Raw genomic sequence first — 22,310 nt, 5'->3', positions numbered from 1 at the left:
AAAGGTGCACGTATGTGTACACACAAATTCAGGAGGATGTTTGGTAGAATAATAGTTATTTTTTTGCTCCTTAGTATTTCTTCTTATCAGTGATTAGTTGTTAATTATATATTAGTCTTTATGTTTGAAGGTGACATTGGAAGAATGGCAGTCCCCTCTTTAATCTCACTGACAGAAGCTGTGTGTGATAATTAGTTTCAGCTACTGGTTAGTTTATCAATCTCAAATCAGACAAATGATTTTGTCTTTTTTATTAATTTGTGAATACAATGGACATAATGAGTTTCAGGCTGTGCATTTATTCATGTGTAGACTCATTCATTATGCCAGTATGGTTAAGTGAAGCTTGACAGAAGCCAGAACCAAGAAAACCCTTCCTCAAATCAAAAACCCTAACCGTGAATCTTTATTTTTATTGAAAATTTTACTTTTTTGTAACTGTGTAGACTTTAAGAAATCACTGGCAAGAAAATTTGGTAACTTACGTTCAGGTGGATTTTTTGCATCCTGTGTTAGAAATAATAGATGGGCAACTTGAAGAGGTCAGAGCAGCCAACTAGTAACCTTCAAGTTGCTGGTTTGAGTCCCTGTTCAAATACTGGGTTCTCTGTCTGGGAATAGTGTCTTTCTGCATGGGAAAAAATAAACATGATAAAAAATCTTACACGATGTTAAAGTAATATTTAGAAAACTACTTTGTTCTAGTCCATATGTAGCAGCTGTATAGTTTCTACAGGCTGAAGAACACTGAAAATTATATTGCAAAGACAGACTCTCCAAAATCTGTAAATCTCTTATAGTGCCCTGCACCAAATCAGAAATGCAAATAAAGACACAGAAGCTCTTTTTCTCCCACCAAAGCATGTCAGTAAAGATCTACGCTATGTTAAAAGTGTTAGCTTAACCAAGGGAGAGCAAGAGAGAGTGTCACAACACATCTTAGCATCGCAAAAGCTAATTGTAAACCAGACCTATGCTTAAATTGAGACAGAAAAATAAAAATATAACATAAACAACATGTTGAGTCATCAGTTTTTACAAGCGGGCTTATTAAACCTCTGTGCATATGTACCTATGACGACGTTAAAAGGGTGTACAGCAGGAGATTTTGGAGCTGGCCTGTGGGCTTCCCACTCAGTAAGAAGTTAGAAATGGTACTCCTGTTTTGTGTATTATTATTGTTATTACGGTATTATTATTTCCACTAGGTGAACAAAACAAACTAACAAAAAATACTTTTTGTAAGTTTTGATTTGGTGTGTATTGAGTGAGCAAAAAGCTTTGTGGGTGGGCTAGCCCACACCAGATGGTATATTGGGTGGGAAGTTCAACACAGCCAGGAATTCTTTGCGTTAGCTGACTCGACAAAACTGATGGTGGTTATCAACATTCTCTGTTAAGCAAAGCTTTCTGTTTCAGGCTCTGTATACACTCACATAAAAAGGGGCATTGCATGCACAAACGATCCCTATGAGCATAGCCTACTTCAAGTTATCAGACAAATGTTACCAGAGATGATGAAAATAGCCATAAAAATCTATAAAGAGCATAAATATGTCGAACAATAAAATGTAATGCTGTTGAAAATAACATAAGAGATTGTTTCAAATTAATTATTTGAACCCCGAGCCAGCGCTTTGTACTGCTGTTTGTTTCTAACATGATGACTACACATTAGAGCTCTGTGTGGATCCATCCAAACTGGAGCCATTTAAACATTAAAAGGTTGCTGTCACATAACATAATAAAGGAGATGTGGAACTCTCTTTAGTTTGTCAGCAGATTAGAGTGAAATTCATTTTACAGATTAAATTGTATTGCTGTGTGTTCTCTGCTCTCTGCTGTGTATTCAGCAATGTAAAAGAGAATGAGCAGAAGATTAGAATCAAGTAAAACGAACAAACGAACAAAATTTTAAAATGTATACATTTTCTGCATTACCAGCTGAAAACATGCACATTCCATGGACAATGCAATGGACAGTTTGCACTGTTGTAACCTTACAGCTGTGCTTCATTTGTAATGCTAGTAAGTTGTGATTTCACAACCTGCACTTTTAAAACATATTTGCCCAGCGGAGACTCTGTACTGCACTTAAAACATGCTGTAAATAAAAGATTAGTGAAAATATGGTGCTTCCAGCCAATTTTAAACCAAAACTTCCAACTAGTTCAACTTAACTTACCATGGGAATTTAACCAGTTGAAAAGACACTTCACTACTGACAGCAAAAAGCAGTTTTCTGATTGTTTGGGATAAATCTGTAGTTGTTTTGCCTTTTTCTTTTTCAAGTTGTTTATACCATAATACTAACCAGTTTTAAGAGCTTTACTTGTCTAAAGTAAAGCTATCGAAGTTCATATATGGTGTTGAACAGTTTAGCCCTATTTAAAACCTTGTTAAATGTTTTGAATCCACAGAACCTTCTGCTATTGCTATAATATTTTGTGTAGAGGTTACCAACCAGAAAAAAGTATATTTTGATTATATTTTTTCATCTCTTTTTGCAAGCTTCCAGCTTAGGAAAAGTAAAGTTTTCTTCAATCATTGAACTGTGGATTAATGTCGACCTGGTGTATCATTTTTGTCTAATTATGGTGCCCTGTGACCAGTACCAATATGACTTGAAAATCAAAAACACTTCAGTCAGTTCTGAAAACATATGTGACAAACTGCCACAGACAGAAACGTTTATAAAATATGCATTAACATCAAATACAGTAGCAGTGGGAGGAAAATTACTGTGGATTGTAAAAGCTTCATAGTGAAAAACTGAACTGAAGGTTAAAATTCGCAGAATTAAGGAAAAGCAAACGGGAGAAAAACTGCAGGAGCTATCGTACCTGTTGGCTTTGGCAGAGTAATGCAGAGTAATGCAGAGTAAAAACAGAGTAAGATGTAAAATTACATTTGGATGTAACCTGCCATTCATTATGAAAGTCACCGTTTAAAAGGGCATAAAAAGGTATGCTAATAAAATATACACATACAGACTCATAATTATGATTAATTATCATATGCCAACATGTCACATGGACTTAAATGCAGTGTTTTCATGGGAGTGGCTTAGTGTGTTTGGGGAGTGGCTGGCTTGTTCACACATTTTGCCTTGTTCATCACTACGACAGGCAGAGCCGAAGGCTGAACGGAGATACTCAGTGTAGTACATCACATTCACTAATTGCACCATCTGTGGAGTGTTGTTCAGCTTGTTGTACAAAACCTGTGTTTAGCAGATGGGCTCGAGCGGCCAGCTAGTTGCTCCTTCCTCAAACTGCTTCACCAACTAGTTTTACAAGTTGGAAAAATAAACTTCTGCGAAACACGGCGGAGGACGCGGGCACGTTTTTGAGCGCTATCCTGACGCGCGGACTTTACTTCGTGGTATTTATTACCACTTTCCTAGAGTTTTCATTTTCCCCTTTCCTTCCCCCTCTCTGCGTCTGAAGGAGGAAAAAGGAGGTGGACCCACGCTCACTCGCCGGTCTCGTGGCTTCTTTGTATACAGCAGCAGCTGTGTGTAAATGCATGGGCACACAGCGTCTGCTGCTCTTTGAGGGACAGCTTCCTGGGCTCAGTCCAGCGTTCATGTGGATTTCCACAGAAATGAAGCGACTGGTGTAAGGTGTAAAAAGAGGAATATCCAAACTTTACCTGTCCCCCTTTCTCTTACCGTAATATCTCGTTTAACCCAACAAAGCTTGGGTCAGTTTCGCCGCCTTTCTTTCTCCATCTCTCTGTGCGCTTGGATTGTAAACGGCAGAAACAAATTGAGCTCCGTGCAGAGCAGGCTACAACTACAGCTGCGCGGCTCCCTCATACACCATGGATGTAAGATTTTATCCGACTGCCGGTGGAAATTCTATTCCGGGAGATCCACCAAACCTGGATTTTGCCCACTGTTTGGGCTACTACAACTTCAATAAGGTGAGAAATCCTTCTCGTTTCGCGCCGTAGTGTTGTTTTGTGTTGTGCGATCACGTTGGGACTGAAACCACTAGTGCACTGTTTTTAGCTTAATTATTGAAACTCTGACCGATATTAAGTTGATTTAATTAGAATTCCCCTTACTCACTTCCTCCTTCCTTGAATCAGAGTTCTCTTTCCGCCTAATCAGTACTTTCCTCTCTTGCCGCAAACTTTGTTGTTGTTCATTAGGAAAGGAAACGGGAGCACAGGACAAGTGTAGCGGCACAGTGTTACTTTTTGTCCAGCTCAAACCTGCCTCGTCGCACTGCTAAACTCTCACCAGACTGATGTGCTCCACAGTCATGGGCGCTGTTGCCTTTAGGGTTCCGTGTTTCTCAACATCCTGTCATTACAGTTCAAATGTGATTTAAACAAAAAAAGATGTAGGCTGTCAGGTACCTGCTCTTCATGACCGGCCACGTCATGCAGTTAAATAAAATGACAACACGATAAAGAAATGGTTGTTGGTCGTTTGGTTAACTGCTGTGTATTTAACCTCATTTTCAAACCGCCTTCAGTTCATGTTGTTCACTGCATTTGCAAGCAGTTCTTAGAATGAGCTCCAAGTATCATATTCCTCATTAACATTTCAGGGGGAAAAAAGCATGCACAAGCAGAAAGAGGAATGGACAGCTCACTATCTGTTCCGTATGAATCTATTCATTGTCAGCGTTGCGCCGTGTTGTGCACTTATCTTACCCATGGCATCAGTTAAACTCTTGACTGTCATACTGTGCACTACAGTTTTATCTGCCCACTGCCAGGTTGCATGATGTATTCGCATTGTTTACATGTTGATCTGTTCGCTTCCTCGCATTTGTATACAAACGCCACCGTGTCCGAGCTGTGAATAAGAACAAAGCTGAAGTTTAATAACTCTTGCAACTGGAGCTTATGAGGTTATGTAAAACACAGTTGATGATTTGTAATGTTTTGTCAGTGATGTAACACGCGCACTGTTAGGCCTGTGATCAGTCACTAACTTGACTCTCTTGTATAACAGCAGGAGAGAACATCATTGTGGCAGTCAAAAAGAACAGTTTTTTATGAAGTTTAAACAATGATACCCCCACCCCCCACCCCCAAACACACACAGACACACATGCACACTTAGACACGACACACTACCCCCCTCTCAAATTATTCAGCCCCGTAATGCAGCTCTATTTGCAATCTGATGCTGCTTAAAACAGTTACCAGGTTTGTCTCAGTGTTTCATCAGCTCTTTGTCATTTGGCCAAGTTGTCATATGTGCCCAATTTCATCATGTCTTCATCAGCCTCAAGAAACTTTAACCACATTGCTTTGAATTGGTGTAAAAGTTGAAGTGCGATTTTCTTCCTGCTCATAAAATCCCCGGGTCAAGTGAAATTTTCCATCTGTAACAGTAATTGGCCACAATGCAAAAGGAGGCATAGAGTGAGAGAGAGGGTGGTGAGAAGGTGCTTATCCAGTATCTCTACCAGTTACGTTGGAAAGAGGAAGAGAGAGAGAGAGAGTACAAAGCATGCATTTCATGCTAATTACAATGCCTTTCCACTGTGAACAAATAGGCTCTTTTGCATGCATCTTTCAAATAAGCCTCCAATTTATTTGAATCGGCTTGCTGAAAGGTAGCACAATGCAGAGCGGTTAGTCATCTAAAAGATGTGGCATGCTTACAAGTCACAGAGCTGAAGCATTACTTCTTTAATCTATTTATAAGCTGTCACAGCACCTTTTGCGAGCAGCCAAACTTTCACTAGATTTACAGTTTTGATTTGAAAACAGGCAATACCCACTCAAAATGCTGGCGCAGGAAATGTTCAATTTTAATGACAAGAGAGACAGAAGGGCCCAGAGGCACTTTCAAACATCAGAGATTCTTTTAAATTTACAGAAAAATCCAAATGAGTGGCACAAACTTAATTAGGTGCTGCAGTCATGACTAATGAAGCTGCCATTTCTTTCCCTTTTTTTGGCACAGAGATGAAGGTGCTGAGGAGAAACATGCCACAACTTCACAAAGCTGAATAATTCTCATATAAAATCTATTTTGTGAGAAAAATTCCCTTGTTGCAGTTTGGAGAAATTAAACACGGTTTCTCTATTGAAACTGAAATTGTAAAGGCTTATTTCTGTGGGTTATAAACATTGACTACAGCGTGTGCAGGGTGAGTGACGAGGCTGTCACAGTGGGGTCTATTTCTCTTAAACTACCTTGACTCGAGGGTGAACACGGAACAGGTATGCTCAAGGGCAAAAACACCAAGGCTCCTACTTTTACTGATTGGTTGTTACTTCAGGTAGCGTTGTTTTCAATTTATCTGATAATGACTATTGGTTTTCCTGGCTCTTTGGATTCTTCTAACAACACCAGGTTGTAGTCGGTAAAATTTATAAAAGTTCCCTTTTGAAGTTTGATAAACTTTTTAAATCTGTGTATGAGCTCGTACATATATATGCACTTATTTATTATTCAAAGAGATTTCAGTGATGCAACATGGTTAAGGCTGCTTGTTTTCTCTAGGCAAGCTCCTCAGTCAGGCACAACATAAACCAAAGACAAAGAGCTGTTTGGATTTAACTAGTTTTGGTATTTGTAAAAGTCAAATGTGATTGAGTTTAATGGTTTCTTGAAAGAGACCCTCTGTTATAGCCATATTTATTGCCATCTGGTCTTTTTTTCCTAAAGGTTTAATAATGTTTCAGATACAGTATCCATTTAGTGTGGGCTTTCATTACCTCCAGGCGCCAAGAAATCACCAACAGATGTTAATACAAACTCCTCACCTGCACTGGTGCTAACACTGAAGGTTTATTTGGAAAACTAATACCAGCACCACTGAGACATTATAATTCATTGCAGTTGAGAATTGACCATACATTGGAGTATTTTAATGGCAGTATAGCAGAGGGATGTAGATAAACACATTGCTATGAGATTCTGTAGCCTTTGTACATGACAAAAGCTACAGAAGGGGGGAAGTCTTGCAGGATCTCTGCTGTGTTGCTGTGTAGTGCTGTTAAGAGACATACAACAGTTTGTGCTTAATGAAGCATTTTAAAAGGAAAGGGCAAACTATAATTAAACATCTTAGAAATTTGTGACTAGGCTTTTTTTTAAAAATGTTGTCAGCATTTTAACAATTTATATATTCAAAAATCATATTTGCTGACTGTGTCTGGGGAAAAAAAAATCCAAACTATAGACATGTTTCATCAACCAATTAACTTGCAAAGGTAACAAACTGATTACTGATTAAGGCAGGGTTAATAGTTTGGCGGTTGCACTGTACACTGATTTTTAGATGCACATGCTGTGTTTGCTGTTGCATGAAACCACAGACTATTAACAACAGGTAGTGCCAAATCAATTTGGACTCAGTTGTTAAGGATTACAGCCTTATGTGCAGCATAATAAGTCTTTTCTGAGAAATGATCTTGATGACAAATCCTCTTTAGCTACACATGCTTTATTTTGTTGTTTTTCGACCACATATTGATAAAGGACTCTGGATAATTTGTTTATTGTCGGCTTTGTATTTTATCATCCATAAGCTATAATATGACAGACTAGCTCTGCTGTTATTCCCTGATTAGAAAGTTCTTCAAGACCCAAAATGATGCACTTCTTAAAGGATTTTACTGAGCGGGGGAAATGGGCCGTAGGCCATGAACTACTTAGTTTATATGAGCTCTACTGACACATGCATATGTAAGGAAACCAGGAACAACACAGATTTTAAGGTCTGGAGGAAGTGAATTAATGTAGCTTCACATTAGCTAACCCCTGGGCAATAACCTCTTTTGTCCAAAGCATAGTACGTCAGGTTTCTTTTGTCTCTGCTGTCACTTAAGCTCCAGCGGGAGGGAAGGGGTTAACTCTCTTAACCAGGGGGCCTTGTGCATCTCTCCAGTGTACACAGCTGGTGCCATTTCATCACACACATTCTAAACATATCCAAACACAACTTTAAATGTGTGTGTGCGGTAATGCCGTGTGTGCGTGTCTTGGGGAGGGGCAGGGAGGCTGTCTGCTTTGTCAAACTCAACACTTGATGGATATGACTCCAAGGTGCATGTTAAATGTTTAAATGTCCAAGAAGTGAATAGCTGATGTGTTTTGCTGAGTCCTTTAATTGTAGCTTGTCAGGAGATGTAGTTCAGCAGATTTATTAAACACCTAATTTTCCCAGTGAGACAAGAGAGTGTTATTTTTAGTTTGTTCTACACGAAGACGCACTGTGCACTTGGAGCTCCTGTCTGTAAGAATGACTGCTATATGTGGCAGACGGCACTACACGTATTTTGTAAATGCCCAGCTCCATTTTCTGCATGCCATTTCTTCTGAGCAACATTAATGGTTGTTGCTTTGATCCCACAAGCATTCTGCAACTGTATGACAATCTGATCCAACAGAGTGGAAAACATAACATCAGGTTGTCCACTTTGTTTATGAGGTGGATGTGACAAATCCTCCAGCTCTGAAATCTTCAACAGACATAGACCATTACCCAGATCAGCACTCGTAAAGACCTTCTGTAATCTTGCCATCACTGCTCATAAATCCACTTCATTACATCTCCTTGTGCATTACTCAGCGTGGTTCATTTAGGCAGACCTCACACCATGAAGTTATTTCCCAACTGGTCGATTTGCAAACCATAAGGCACCATTCTATAGACAAGAACCATCTTGCTGTGCTGATTTGGTCTTGATGTAATCTCATGTCCAATGAAAAATAGGGGAAACCACATTAAAAGCAAAAAAGAAATCATGCTTGGATATGGAGTGTCTTAGTGCTGTAGGCTTTCCTTGTGCGTATAGTTTCACCTCAAGGATCCACTCCACTGTTGTCTGTCCTCGCCCTGCTTAATAAAATGACAAAAAATTCTCCCTTTTGACTATGTGTAGCTATGTGGCTGTTTCAAAAACATCTCTTCCAGTGGTATAAAGAGAACAGATGCACAGTGTTGTCATGTAAACAACATCACTACACCGTTCAAATCATGAATCATAACAAAAGATTATGGTAAGTTATTACAGAAGAGTTGTTGTTTTTCTTTTCAGTGTTTTAAGGACTTTCTGATAAATCAACACTTGTTCTCATTTGGATAGCTTTAAAAAATGTAAATTAACATCATTTAGATCTTTAAGTTCTTAGTTACATGTGGAGCTGTGTTATGACTTTTCTCAAATATCTAATTAGTTAATGCATCATTAAAGTTCAAATGAAAAAATGACAGTAATAATTTCACTGCTGACTTCATTAAAACATATGTTGAAGTTGTATGGCAAAGCATTAGCATGAGCTGAGCTCACTTAAAAAGCACCCATAACTCAAGAGATACACCAAAAGATGGAACTCATCTAGACCACAGAGTTCCCTATAAAAGTGGAGAAGATGACATTGTCCAGGTCAGCGAGGGGGTTGAGATTTAGCTTTAGGGTTTGATGTCTTAAGATAAGACTGAGAGTTTACTCAAATACCAAACAGAGTTGGCGTACAAGAGGTTTGTTAAGCTGTGACATGAGGAGGTACGCAATATGTACGATTTTTTTTTTTTAGTTTCAAAACAATAAGTTAAATGATTGACAGTGTGGAAAAATTAATGGTTGTGAGGTTATGTCAAAGGTGTCTGTGTCATTGCAGAGGTTGTCTGAAGCGCAAAGTAGCACTCACCCAAATCCTCATGGGATTGTAGTCTGTAATCCCGAGGTACAGCACTACAAGATCATATTTTTTATTGAATGGTGTCTATGATTCTTGTTGATCATATGACAGGAAATTAATGAAATGGTAAACTGTTTTTGAAAAGAAGGATTAACTAAGAGGTTTTGTGTTAGCATATGTTACCAATAGCATGGTTCCTTGCACACATGTTGTTGTGTACAATTCTTAAACGACACCAACCTCTTCTAGTGTAATGCACCTTTAAGTTATGTAAGGCCAAAGATATCATTAACCTTCAGAAGTTCTATTGAATGAGTCAATGCTGTGCCCATTTTTGTTCAAGACAGAGCCCCTTAAGAGAGATTTTTCCACTATGATCAACTGTTTTAATCTGGTTTTGGCTCACTACATTTTTGACAGCTTCAACCTTGCTGACTTATTAAAAGGAGGAAGAAGAACCCCCTGTGCTCCAGAAAACAGTTTTTAACCATGAATTAAGCAGTTTCAAAAGGACCAGTCAATCACTTCTGGTTGGCTGATTCAATAAGTGTTGTGTCCCTTTAGTGGTTAGCCTCGCTGTTAAGACGCATTCATTTTTAAAGCTTTCCAGAGAGGCAGCCATTCCATGTTTCATAGATCTAATGTCCAATTCTCTTAATGGGCTCACAGACTGTATCAAAACATTCTGCAGTTTTCCTTTTAACTTGACTTGCTTGACTTAAGCCTTTGGCTCTTTGTCAAGTGCACAGGCCACTGATGGATGTCTCATACAGTTATGGGTAATATTTTCTTAGCAGTGCAGGTTGAATTTATCGCTTCTGTTTTCACATTTAGACTTTATTCTTTCAGCTGTCCCTAATTTCTGCATCTAAATGACCTTTGAGTTAGATAAATACTGAAAACTATTCAAAATTTAGATATTTTACTGAAAGGCATAAACGCTGGTTGGGGGTTGAATTTGTTATATGCTTCAGTTTGCTTTAACCGTTAAACCGAAACCAGCCTCGTCATAGGTATTATTATTCATGATCCCAACCTTTGTTCATATATCAGGTTGAGTGTGAATTTCTCTCTCATTACAGGGCTATGAGCTGCAGGTGTGTAGTATTACTTGTTACACAGTGTGATTAATCCTCCCTTTTTTCTGCTGCCCCCCTCCTACATCACACATTCCCATAATGCAGCTTGTTACCAGGTTGCACTAAAAGGACTGACAATAGTAGCAGGTGTGCAAATATCCCTTAGACCCGTTGGACAAAGAGCTTAAATAATGTAGGTAAATAAAACTTTTGTTTGAATGGCGAAATGGATGGCATGTTTTCAAGCAGAACTGCATCAGAGTTCAAGGAAGACTAACTTGAAAGAAAACCTGTTTATCATGCAGGAAACGATGAAAGCACTCCTTTAAAAATAAAAAATTAGATGTATTTGACACTTTCTGGTAAAATTTATAACCTTGATTACCGTTTTGTCCCCTGTTTACACGATGTCTCAAACAAAGTGTGAGTCAGTTAGATGATATTTTCTTTTCATGTAATAACTACCATAGCAGGAATACTGCTGCCTACAGACCTGCGTTACCCCTTGAACAAGAGTTTTAATAGTCCCCAGAGTTAAAAAAAAAAAATCTGCTATCTCAACCTGCAGCAGCTTGATTCAATCTTCTATAAACATACTTAAGACTGATAGGAGTCCTCTGATATGACTACTGTGGGTTTTTTTTTTGTCATCGTTATTCAGTTGCAGTGAATCAAGCTCTCGTTACACAGCGCTGATTGCTCGAGGATTGTCTTTTTCTTTTTAGTCCCTAAGGGGAGTGAAACGGCTCTTCTTAAATGTTTGCCCTTTAATATCTCTTTCATACCTTGGTTTGTCAGAAATGTCTTTGTATCCATTTCTTTAACAAGGCCACAGGAATTCAACAACAATAACTTGTATTTCAGCTGTCTGTTTTGCCATCACTCTCTTTATTTCTGCGCAGACCCGACCTGAAGAATGAGACACGGCACACTGAACTTTTTCAATATTGATCTAAGATGATAATCTTTTCCTCGCCCTCAACCAACAGCTTTTTTTATGGCTCCCATAAATCCAGAAAGATTTTAATCTCTATTTGTCAGGAGTAAATCCTGTGGGGAACGCAAATTAAAAATATTCAACATTTAAAAAAGACAAAATAGGAAAAAAAAACCTCTTGTCTTCCGTCTGACATTATTCTTTTGGTTATAATTGCCCATCAGCTGTCCTCATTTGAATAAACAGCTCTCAACATGTTACTGAAATAACACTGCTTTGAGAATTCTTCCAAGAGATTTTCTATTTGATGAAAATCATGCAGTATTCATGAATCTATCTAGTTTTTATTCAGTTCCACAATAAAAAGGAACAATGGACACAGCCTCGGTAAAAGCTCCAACCACATAATAAAGGTCCATTCTCCAGAAACCTCAATTGCGGGATTATGAATGGAGGCCATGAAATTCTTGAGTCAACTTCTGATATTTCTGAGGTGAAATTGAGGCTCATTCACAGTATGTCCTTGTTTACTGTCATGTGCATGTATGTTTCTGCTGGCTTGTGAGCTCTTGCATGTGGTCGTAGTGTGGGATGGCAGAAGTAGAAACAAGATCAAGGTCTGTGAGGCCTTTACATTGGCCAGGGCTTTCCTTCTGCGGACAGCCACTGACAATTCATTTAAATGACATTCCTTCCAAGGAAACTGATCGAGTTTCTAATCTGTGGTGGTTCTGACTCAATAGTGTAACTTTTCAAATACCTGCACAACCTTGGAAAACATTTTTTTAAGGAGTTCCAATATTATTTTTCTCCCTCGCTGATAAACAAGAAGAGAAACTGAATGATTACAATGTTTCCAAAGCATTACAGGCATCTGATTAAAGTGTTAGGTTGGAGTTAGCCAAGGTTAACCGTCCATAATGAAACACTTTGAAAATAATGATACGCTGCATGGTTTTATGAAGGCTTGTGGCTGCTCAGCTCAGCAGTGGTGACCTTCAGCAGTTCCACGAGCTAATCGTGGCAATCCCGCAGCACCCCTGTAGTTTTGAGACTCCATTAGCTTCTGATATGCATCCAGGAGAGCAGAGCTTGCACAAGGTCTTCCTCTTAAACCATCCTTGTGTCACTGAGGTGCCTGGCCAACTTCCCTTTCAAGTGACACCGAGAGATTTGTCGTCAGCTCCCACTTTGATTTGAATGCGGCTGTTAATATTTTATGGGTTTATTGTTTTGCCTTGTGCATTAATGCATAAGACTATGGTGTCAAATTCTCCTATATCCCCAAGTCTGAGAGGTTTATCAGTAATTGGCACTTCTACTAAATGTTCTCGAGCTGTTGTTAATTGCTTGTTTAACAGCCAGTAAATTCTGTTTGAATAGTGTTGCTGTTGAAATAGCATTGCATCGGGTTCTGCAAATAAGTATTTTTGCTGATTTGTACCATTTTCTGCTGTGTGGGTGGGGTGGGTAGAGTGGGATGCATGTAAATTGCTGCATTATTCTGCTGGCATGCTTGACAATCAGGCAAATTCCTAACAGCTTTAGTTGATTTAACATTCAATTTCAATCAAACATGTACGAACATGCACCCAGCTTGTAGCATGATACTCTGTTTAGTCAGTCCTAACATAGCTGTTGACAGGTAAAGGGACAACGTTGTGTTCATCGTTTAGTGTTGGAATCCACAATAATGCATTCCCAACAGGAACTAATTAACAAATAAGAATAATTGCCCAGTTCTTTCATTCATCACCACAGTCTCTCATAACATGCAAGCTTCAAGCAGGAACAACAAAGTAGTACATAAATCAAAGTAGTTTCCTTTGCCAAGCCAGAACCCCCTGGGAGGTACCTTGGTGCTTAATTAAAATCCAGAAGGATCATGTTTTAAGTGTAGGTGAGCGAGCACTGAATAACAATGACAAACCATGCCCCAGAGCATTAGTGGTGTGTTTTTGAAAAAGAATAACAACATCTTTTTCTTTTTTTCCCCCTGTAGAAAATAAATGAGATTTAATGTGAAAGAAGAAAGCTGTTTTCAGTACGTTTTGGCACACGGATATTTGTAAATGTAGCCTTGTCTCCAGAACCGGACAAAATCAGGATTGACATATTAATGTTATAATTAAGCATACAGAATTAAAATGAAACGGCTCATTGTTACACATTTGATGTTCTTTCTTTCTGCGCACTGTTTCCTATTCCTGATTTTGGTTTGCGAGTCCTCACATGTATATACCAACTGCAGAATATAAAGGTGCACTTGGGAAATTGTCACTACAATATCTGTATTGGAACATAGAGATTTATGTCAAATGGATGGTCACAGTGGCAGACCTTCAGGCTATTGTTGTCCCTGATCTTTGAGGTTACAGATCTGATGTTTCTGCACTCTCTGCCCTTCAACCAGTGATACAGTGGGAAATGATTAAATCCACACAATGTGGAGTCACATTTTAAATAGATGACGATCAGAATATAAACTGTCCTACATACATGCTGTTTCTGCAAGCGTTATAACTTTGATGTTCACTGGTTCCCAGGAAAGGCTAAAAAAGGAAAAGTACATTTCAAAAGGGAATGTGTAGTTATCAGGAGAAGAAAAACTCTCCCAAGTCAAATCCGCTCAATTACAGAGCTCTGGAGAGCTATCCCCAAGCAGCCCTTCCATTGGCTAATCAGTCACAGCAAATTGTAGTGGTGAATATTTCAGACTCGACATATTTGAATAAAGCCATCTTGATTATTTCACTGTTGTACAGTACTCTCGAATAATTTTCACAGCCTTCAGCTGGGGCCAGCATAAACTGCATAACTCCTGATTTTTTCTTTTCTTTTTTTTAAAAAGCAAGGGAAAAGTCAAGGGAGAAAAGCAGACACAAGGGCTGTCAGTCAATGTGGCAAGCTAATTGGGTCGATCTCTTTAGCGAAAGATGAATGAAGAGATTAACTCTCCCTATGTGTCCAGTGAATCTCCCCCTCTGGCTCCAGGTAAATTAGCCGATGACAAGTTGACAGTGGGATTTCTGTTCCGCACTCCTGCTTAAACCTGTAGTCGGTAGTTTACAGCATGGCGCCCCCTGTTGAAATCACTGATTTTTCTCATCACAGGCTTTGTTTATATATTGATTAATTGGATCGGTGGAATTTATCTTTCTAGGTTTGTTACACGACTACTCCAGAGTGGGTTTTCATATACATGTCGGCCATTTACATTTAGCTGCTCTTCACCTCTGCAAGATATCACATATAGAGATGATCTCTATGGACTGTAGTGTTTATATTTACACTGGCAGAGCATTGGTGATGGGTCAAACAAACCTAATGAAGATAAATGAAGAGTGATGGGAGAACATGTGCGCGGAAAGGTGCGAGTTCAGAGTAGATTGTCGTGCTGTCATTTATTTTAGTGGAAGAACTCAGCATGGTCCTAAAATAGAGGGCAAGGCTCAAATACAGAAAATGTCAGTGACCCCCCCCCCTTTTTTTTTCCCCCCCTTAGCCGCCTGCACTGAAATGAGATAAAAATAGCTCAAAGGGAGTTGTTGTCAAAGCAGAAAATAAGCATACCTGTACAGGGAGGATTTTTACAGGTATAATGTATATGATTATTTTCTCTTGTGTGATACCATCGTTAGGGAAATTAAGTCCAGATATGGTTGCTTTTGATTGGCCACAGACTGACAAGTCTTATTAAACAAATGCTTTTGCATTAGTTTTTTGTTTTAAAAAATTAAAAAATGTGTAAACACTTTCCTAACTTATCTTCTCCATTTAAAAATAAAAAATAAAAAAATGCCACTTCCACACAAAGCAGACCTCTAGGTTTTTCATACGCCTTTGATCTCCAACCTGTCTTTTTACACCGAGGAGAGGAATAACTTTTGCATTATGACTAAAAGATGTGTAATGTGTCTTTGTTCCGAATCTTTTTAAATGTCAGTGCAATGATACGGAATCAAAGTTGAGGCTTAGTGTTTGTAATTATTCAAAGCTGGTATCTTAATCTCACGCTGCTTTTGAAGTAGGAAATGTTAAAGTGACATTTTGAGTTTAAATACTGTTAAAAACACTAGTGAAGCACTTAGCCTGATGGTGGTTGTCACAAGAAAAACAATGTCTGCGACTCAACAGCTGTCAGGTTTGCTAATGATGTCCTGGTGTGCTGTCAATCTAGCAGATGAACGGACAATAGTATGCCAAGGAGAAAATGCTTGAAACAGCTAATTGCTTCTAAGAGCTCACTCAACCATTCTGTAACTACTATGTGTTCACAGATGTCTTTTCCAGCTGCTATTTCATTATGGAACTCAAAGACATTACAGAAGCAATGTACTGGCTTTCTTTATGAGCCTGTGTTGTTGCACATCAAGTCTTAATGATTATAGATACATTATTGCAACCACAGGTGGAAGAAAATAACAGAGCACGGCATCTATATTAGTGCATTTTTCATTATTTTACCTAATTTGCTCCCATCATTCCGTTAATCTCTGCCAACTTGTTGATTGTCAGTTTGGAGACGCATTTCTGGAGAGGAGCCCGAGAGTATTTGCAGCCGGACCTCTGTCAGTAGCGCCAAGCAACACAGCCACAAATTGGAATGTGGTACAGTTCTGGGAAAGCAGCCAAGATTTAAATTAGACAATAACCTCTGCTCTCTCTATATTGCCTCTCTTTTCCAGCTGCAGGCCTAGCCATTTGTTTAATACAGTCAGCCCTGTAGTATATAATAGACTGATATACGAGTCACTGCTCAGCAGTTTGTGCTTTTCAGATTTATAGAGATTGAACAACTGGCTGGTTTGTGCATACTGGTCTTCTGCTAAGAATAACAGAAAAGACACAGGTTGCATACATGAAGATTTTAATGGGCTTGAGAATTATGATGAAAAATGGGACTAACCCTCCAGTTTACTATTTGCTGTTAATGCCTTTTTGTAAACATTTCTCAAAAGAAAGAAATAGATTTTATATTTGATAGCTTTAAATACTGTTAAACTGGGCTAATTACTTGATAACATTGCTCAAAAACACGCTATAGAATACATTAGGCTTTTAATGGACTGAATAGTTTGATGTTAATGCTCTCACCACTTTAGGCTTTTACATCATTTTATATCCAACATTAGCAGATAAGAAATAGAGGATTGTTTTGAGTCCAGCACTAAAAGCTCTTGACTGTGCACATTCCCAGAGCCATTCATAATGATTGTATTAGTCAGTAACAGCACACAGGGAATTAAAAAAAAAAAAAGAAAAGGAAAAAAGTGTCTGTGCTCCACTCCCTGCAGCTTTCAGTGGATCTTTATGTGAAGTCCTAGTGACAAAGCCATTTGACAAATCAGGAAAAAAGTACAACCATTAGTGCCATCAGAAGCAAACCTGTTTCCACTGGCACAAAACTGTTCTTCTACTTTTTGACATTTGACCATTTAAAAAAAAAAAAAAAAATACTATTAGCTTCTTTAACCTGATAGCACTCTTGTGCTCTGAAGTAGAAGAATGGCAAGCAGAACAGGACAAGCTTAGGTTAAAATCCACACCCCGATACCATCTTGAGTTGGAGTTGCATCAAAGCTGCTGAAAGTAAACAGCCTTGAGACATGGCTTAGGAGTAAAAGCAAGACAACACCAACAAGACAAGCCTCTCTCATGTTACTTCCTCAAGAGCGGTGTGTCCATGCAACAGCAGCAATTGTGAGAAAGCTACACCATGTTTCTGAGGCCCTCTCCATTGCCTAAGCTCCTTTGTGGCTGTGGGCCAATGGCTTTGCACCCCGCCAAATCAAAGATGGAACCCCATTTAGCTCGCGCTTTCTTTTAGGATTTGCTCTCGAGAGTACATAGCAGACTCAACAGCCAGGGAAAAAATGGGATGTTGGATGTTGACCTGCATACTATTGAGGCTGCTGAGCTCAGGCTATTGGTCCATTATGACAAATCCTGAGACCATCTTTGTTTTGGCAACATTTGCAAGTCTTAGGCCTCAGAGAAAACAGTAGCCATGGAGAACCTCTGTGTGCTTTTAGGTCTACTGTGTAACTAGTGCAGTGATATTAGCAGCGACTATGCTATAAAATTAGTCCAGCTACATTTGCTGTAAATTACACTTAAAAGTCCACATTTACGCAAGAAAGCAGAAGTCTTAGAAGTTTATATTTTAAAGCGACTGGCTACGTTTATAATATAAAATAAGAGTAACAAGGACTAATTTTAGTCATGTAGGCATTGCTGCTCTAACATAGGCCATTTCAGTCAGTCTACCCTTTAGTCCAGACTAGATTAGCTCAACAGGATGCGGGACGGAGTACTGTTAAATTTTGTATCCTACATACATCCATAGATTCATGATTCCCAATGGTAACAACAGTTTTGCACCAGATTTTCCTTTGTTTTATGACCCATTTCTGATCCCATTTCTATTAGCCGTGACAACTATGTGTATAGTACTCATTAGCAAATGTTAGCATCCTAACACACTAAACTGAGATGACATTTTCTATAATTATTTTACATTACCTGCTAAAGATGTGTTGATGCCTGACATCTCAAAGCAACTGTGCATAAATACAACCTGACAGATCTACTATCTAATAAAGCACTGTACTCTTAGCATAGCGGTTACCAAATCCTATTAATTTAGTGAGCCCATAATTCAAGGTAGAGTGGATTGTCCACTAATTGCAGGGTTGGAGATTTGATCCTTGGTCTCCTTACATGACCAAGTGCAGGACACTGAGCACCCAGTTCCTTCTAATAGTAGGTATGCATGGCAGCTGCACTGCCTTTGATTTGTTGTTCGTGTATCTAAGAGAGAGGGAGAGAGAGAATAGGTGAACGACAAACACATTGTAAAGTCTTTTTGTGGAATCTGTATTTAGTAGCAGTTATTTTATTTGGAAAAATGTAAATTTCAATATGAAATCGGTAATTCACATTGTCACTTGATCTGTTAGCCATTATAAAAATGTGGTTGAGGTCAAATGTGTTCTTAAAAAAAAATTAAAAAATAAAAATAAACAGATGCAGTATATGCCAGATGTTTACTTTTAGTCATTGACAACTTTTCTGCCTGACTTTACAAATGCTGTTTCACTCTGGTCTTTTTGTGTCTCCGTGTTATCGCTCTCATACACCGTGTCTGCGCTGAATATAAATTTTGCCCAAAGGAACATGCTGAATACACAAACTATAGTTCTCCTTTTACTGTCTTTTAACACAGCCATAATGACTGGGAAGCTTGAAAAAATATAATATATATTTGCTGAGCTGTGAAATCACTTGTAACTTTTTCCTTTATTTTGATAGTTAAGCTTGTCATTTTGGTTGGACATGCAAACTTGTTTTTATGCGCTGTGACGGAATTATAGTGTTCCTTTGCTGTTTGGAGTAATGTAAAGAACAGAGGCTCTGCTTTTGGGTTTGCTTATAACAACCCCATCTGTGATGCCCTAAAGTTTCTTATTTTAGATACTTTAATGATTACACGGTCCAAAAGTTAAAGATCCTTGTTTAATCTTCTCTGATCGAATGTTAAATAAACGTGTCTCCCCGTCGGAGCAGAATCCCTACCATTCTGTGGCCAGGAAACAGTCTTTTTGTGAGAGGTTTGATATCTGTGCAGGGGTTGAAAACTGTTCCTCCAGGTCAGTGTTTACTAAACTAAAGCAAGCTGTGATACCTCTAGCTGAGACTATAGTGGTCTGTGTGGTGTGAAGGGAGGGTAATCACCACACAGCCTGAACAACACTGTCATCAGCTTAGTTCAGATCCCACTTTTTCTCACACCAGCTTCTCTGCACTGTTGTAGGGGTACTACCACTGAGAGGCAAAGGAAGACTGAGATGCTTTCAATGAACTTCCCCTCAATGCTACCTTATGTAGTTAAGGACTAGCAGTCTTAATAGTGGAAGACAGTGCTGGGCTGGGGGGAGTAATGATTTTAGCTTTAAACTGAATTACCAATCGATTCGGCCCGCAGATCAGAACACAGCTTGCTAGCTGACTGTGTGGACATGCTGTGTTGTGGAGTTGCTTTACAAATTGACTGCTGCACACATAGGAGGAAATATATCTATATATGTCAGCTTGCCTCTGCATGCACAGTGGCCTGCTGTGCATGAATAGGCCTTGTGATCACCAGAGACGCAGCTGCAGAGTGTTTATGCTGAATTGGGTTGTAAATGAGCATGTATTTGGTGAGCAGTACCTCTGGAAGATAACTTTCCCAGAGGCTACAACACAGTCCGACCAGTATTGCAGGGAAGGAAACAGTGCTGCTCTTTTGAATCTCTAGCCTCCTGCACTCAGTGTGAGAGTTAGCTAAACCTGGTTATGGGCAGGGCCTTAAAGGAAATTGCATAAAATAACACATCGAAAATTACAGTGGGCTACTTGGGATCGAAGATTGCGTTTTAACTGTGGTGTTTTCACTGTCTTTTATGGAGACCACTGGAGAACATATTAGCGCAAGTGTCATGTTCCAGAGAACACATGCTAGGCTGTGATTACTGAGCTCAAGCTGAACTGTAAAATCGTTTGTCAGCAGTTGATTTGCTTCTGGAAAAGCCCAGGCTCTTGATTGAATTAGTTTGGCGGTTTTCAGTACGGAGCAAGAATGTGTCCAATTTGGTTACCTGCTGACAGACAGCTATGATATTATAACTTTATGATTGTACAGTAAAACCAAGTAGCAGTCTTTTGAAGCTGATTTGAAAATAAAAGAAAACACTATTTTATGTTTCTCCCTTTTCTGGTGAAAACTGTCACCTTGGATTTTCCCAGTCATGCTTTATCATTTAATTGCCATTGATAAAGCAGTATTTGATGTTTGCACTAATACATATGCACATTTCATTTGTATGCATGAAGAGAAGGCAGCTGTGCTATCAAAGGCTCTTCAGGCTTGTATTCTGTGGATTCTTCGTTGTCCAGTTCATGTTTACTGATAGGATCTGTGTGGTTACTCCATCATATTGGGAGTGAGAGGGGGTCATGTTGGTGCAATATTGTGTTCACCCTGAGGTTGAAATAATTTTGTTTGCTGTAATAGCTGTAAAACACCTTATTTCCCACTGGACATTCTTTCATACAAATGTTCTTGAAGTGGGATTTAAAAGATAGCTGGAAAAAAATCAAGCAAAATTACACTGGCTTTAGTCAGGAAAAAAACGTGTTTAAATTGTGATTGGTACTACTGTCTCTGATAATGAATAACTGAAACATTCACTGCGATTAAAAAAAAAAAAAAAATCTCAGAAATCTAGTCAGAAGACTAATAAGAAAAGCAATACTTTGCATTTGTAGAAAAATCTAGAAATTCACACGTATCCTATTTGCTGCAAGGTTGCTTGGCTTTTCTAAATGCCTGTGATTATTCAGACATTGGAGTCTTTTCACTTCAGGATCAGGGTCCATGTAAGCTCTTAATTCTCTCCTGTTAAACAGTTATTGAAGAAATGTGCTGGTGGTGCAGAAGGCGAAATAAAAACACTGGGAACCCAGCATTTTATGCTGCCGTGTAGCCATGTCTGACTCTTAGCACAGTTCATATTACAGAGCACCTTTATCTGTGAATTCACTCTGTTAGTAAAAGCCTTCTACCCCAAAGCTATTTTAAAGCACCATTTTCTATGGCTTCCTCATGATTCCCCACCGCTGAAAGAAGCAAAGCCCAAGTACATAACTGACTTTTTTTGGAACTGGGAAGACTGAGGAGCCTGGTTTCTTGCAAATAGCAAACCTGTCTGGGCTGTGACTGCAGTGCTAGACATTTACAGTCATTTTGTTGTATTTTAGGAGCCTTTATCTTCCAAAAATCAAGTGATCCCATCCTTCAGATATCCCAAACTTTTCATTTAGGTCTGCATATGGGCAGGCACACAGTTGTTTGACTCTTCACATGGCAGCCACAGCTCTCCTCTAGCTCATCACATCATTTTAATTACAGGGCCTTCATTGTCTACGCTGACCCATTTTAGCACGGTCCCTTACCGTCAACTGCGCGGTCCCTCCAATCACACTTAATTTAATCTGGCATTTGACTCAATCGGCAATGCCGCAAACATGGGCCCAAAATGGCCCCTACCCCAGAAATGAATTGGGAATAAAAATAACAATCTCCACTCCCTGCTCTGCTTGTCCGCCGAGGCCTCCGGCCCGACATGGTACAGCTTTTAATGGTGAAGATTGATACTGGTAACTGGGGACATTTCTTGGGATGTTAGGCACAGTTCTCTGAGGAGATTCTGAACTGCTCTTAAAGGGGCCTGGAAACACAGTAAAAACATGAGTCAGAGAGACAGAGCCCAGGGAGTTTAACACTGCTAATTGGCACATGGACTTGACTTGATCATGTTTTCTGTAATGAAGCTGAAGTGATTTGGATCAATATCTTTGTTTTACAGTTTACAATTCAGGGATGCCTTTGTGTGATATTTGTTTTATTGGACAAACACACAAACAGACACAAACACTCACACTTTTTTCACTTTTTTTTGTGTTTTCTGCATTACAAAATGGTGTAACATTTCAAGTAATTGAGTTGAAAATGGCTATTAATAAGAGCAGGAAGTTTCCATTATTTTTCTTTATTTCAAGGCAACAAAGTAAAAATCAAAAGTTCCTTCTTTTTCACTGTAAATTTTTCCCTCTAAATTGTCAG

At 39.0% G+C, this 22,310-nt stretch overlaps 1 protein-coding gene across 1 annotated transcript in view; it reads left to right on the top strand.

Moving 5' to 3' along the window:
* Positions 1-3,103: 3,103 nt before the first annotated feature.
* Positions 3,104-22,310, top strand: part of tox3 (TOX high mobility group box family member 3) — a 38,661-nt gene continuing 19,454 nt past the window's right edge. The window contains exon 1 of the mRNA XM_013909444.1: positions 3,104-3,927. Coding sequence (XP_013764898.1) covers positions 3,826-3,927 — 102 coding nt within the window. The 5' untranslated portion in view covers positions 3,104-3,825. The remainder of the gene's footprint in view (positions 3,928-22,310) is intronic.

The sequence above is a fragment of the Pundamilia nyererei genome, unplaced genomic scaffold (assembly GCF_000239375.1).
Source record: "Pundamilia nyererei isolate P.nyererei 1_Seehausen unplaced genomic scaffold, PunNye1.0 scaffold00025, whole genome shotgun sequence".
NCBI lineage: Eukaryota > Metazoa > Chordata > Actinopteri > Cichliformes > Cichlidae > Pundamilia > Pundamilia nyererei.
Note: the sequence above shows the minus strand (reverse complement) of the source record. Positions and strands in the feature narration are given on the sequence as shown.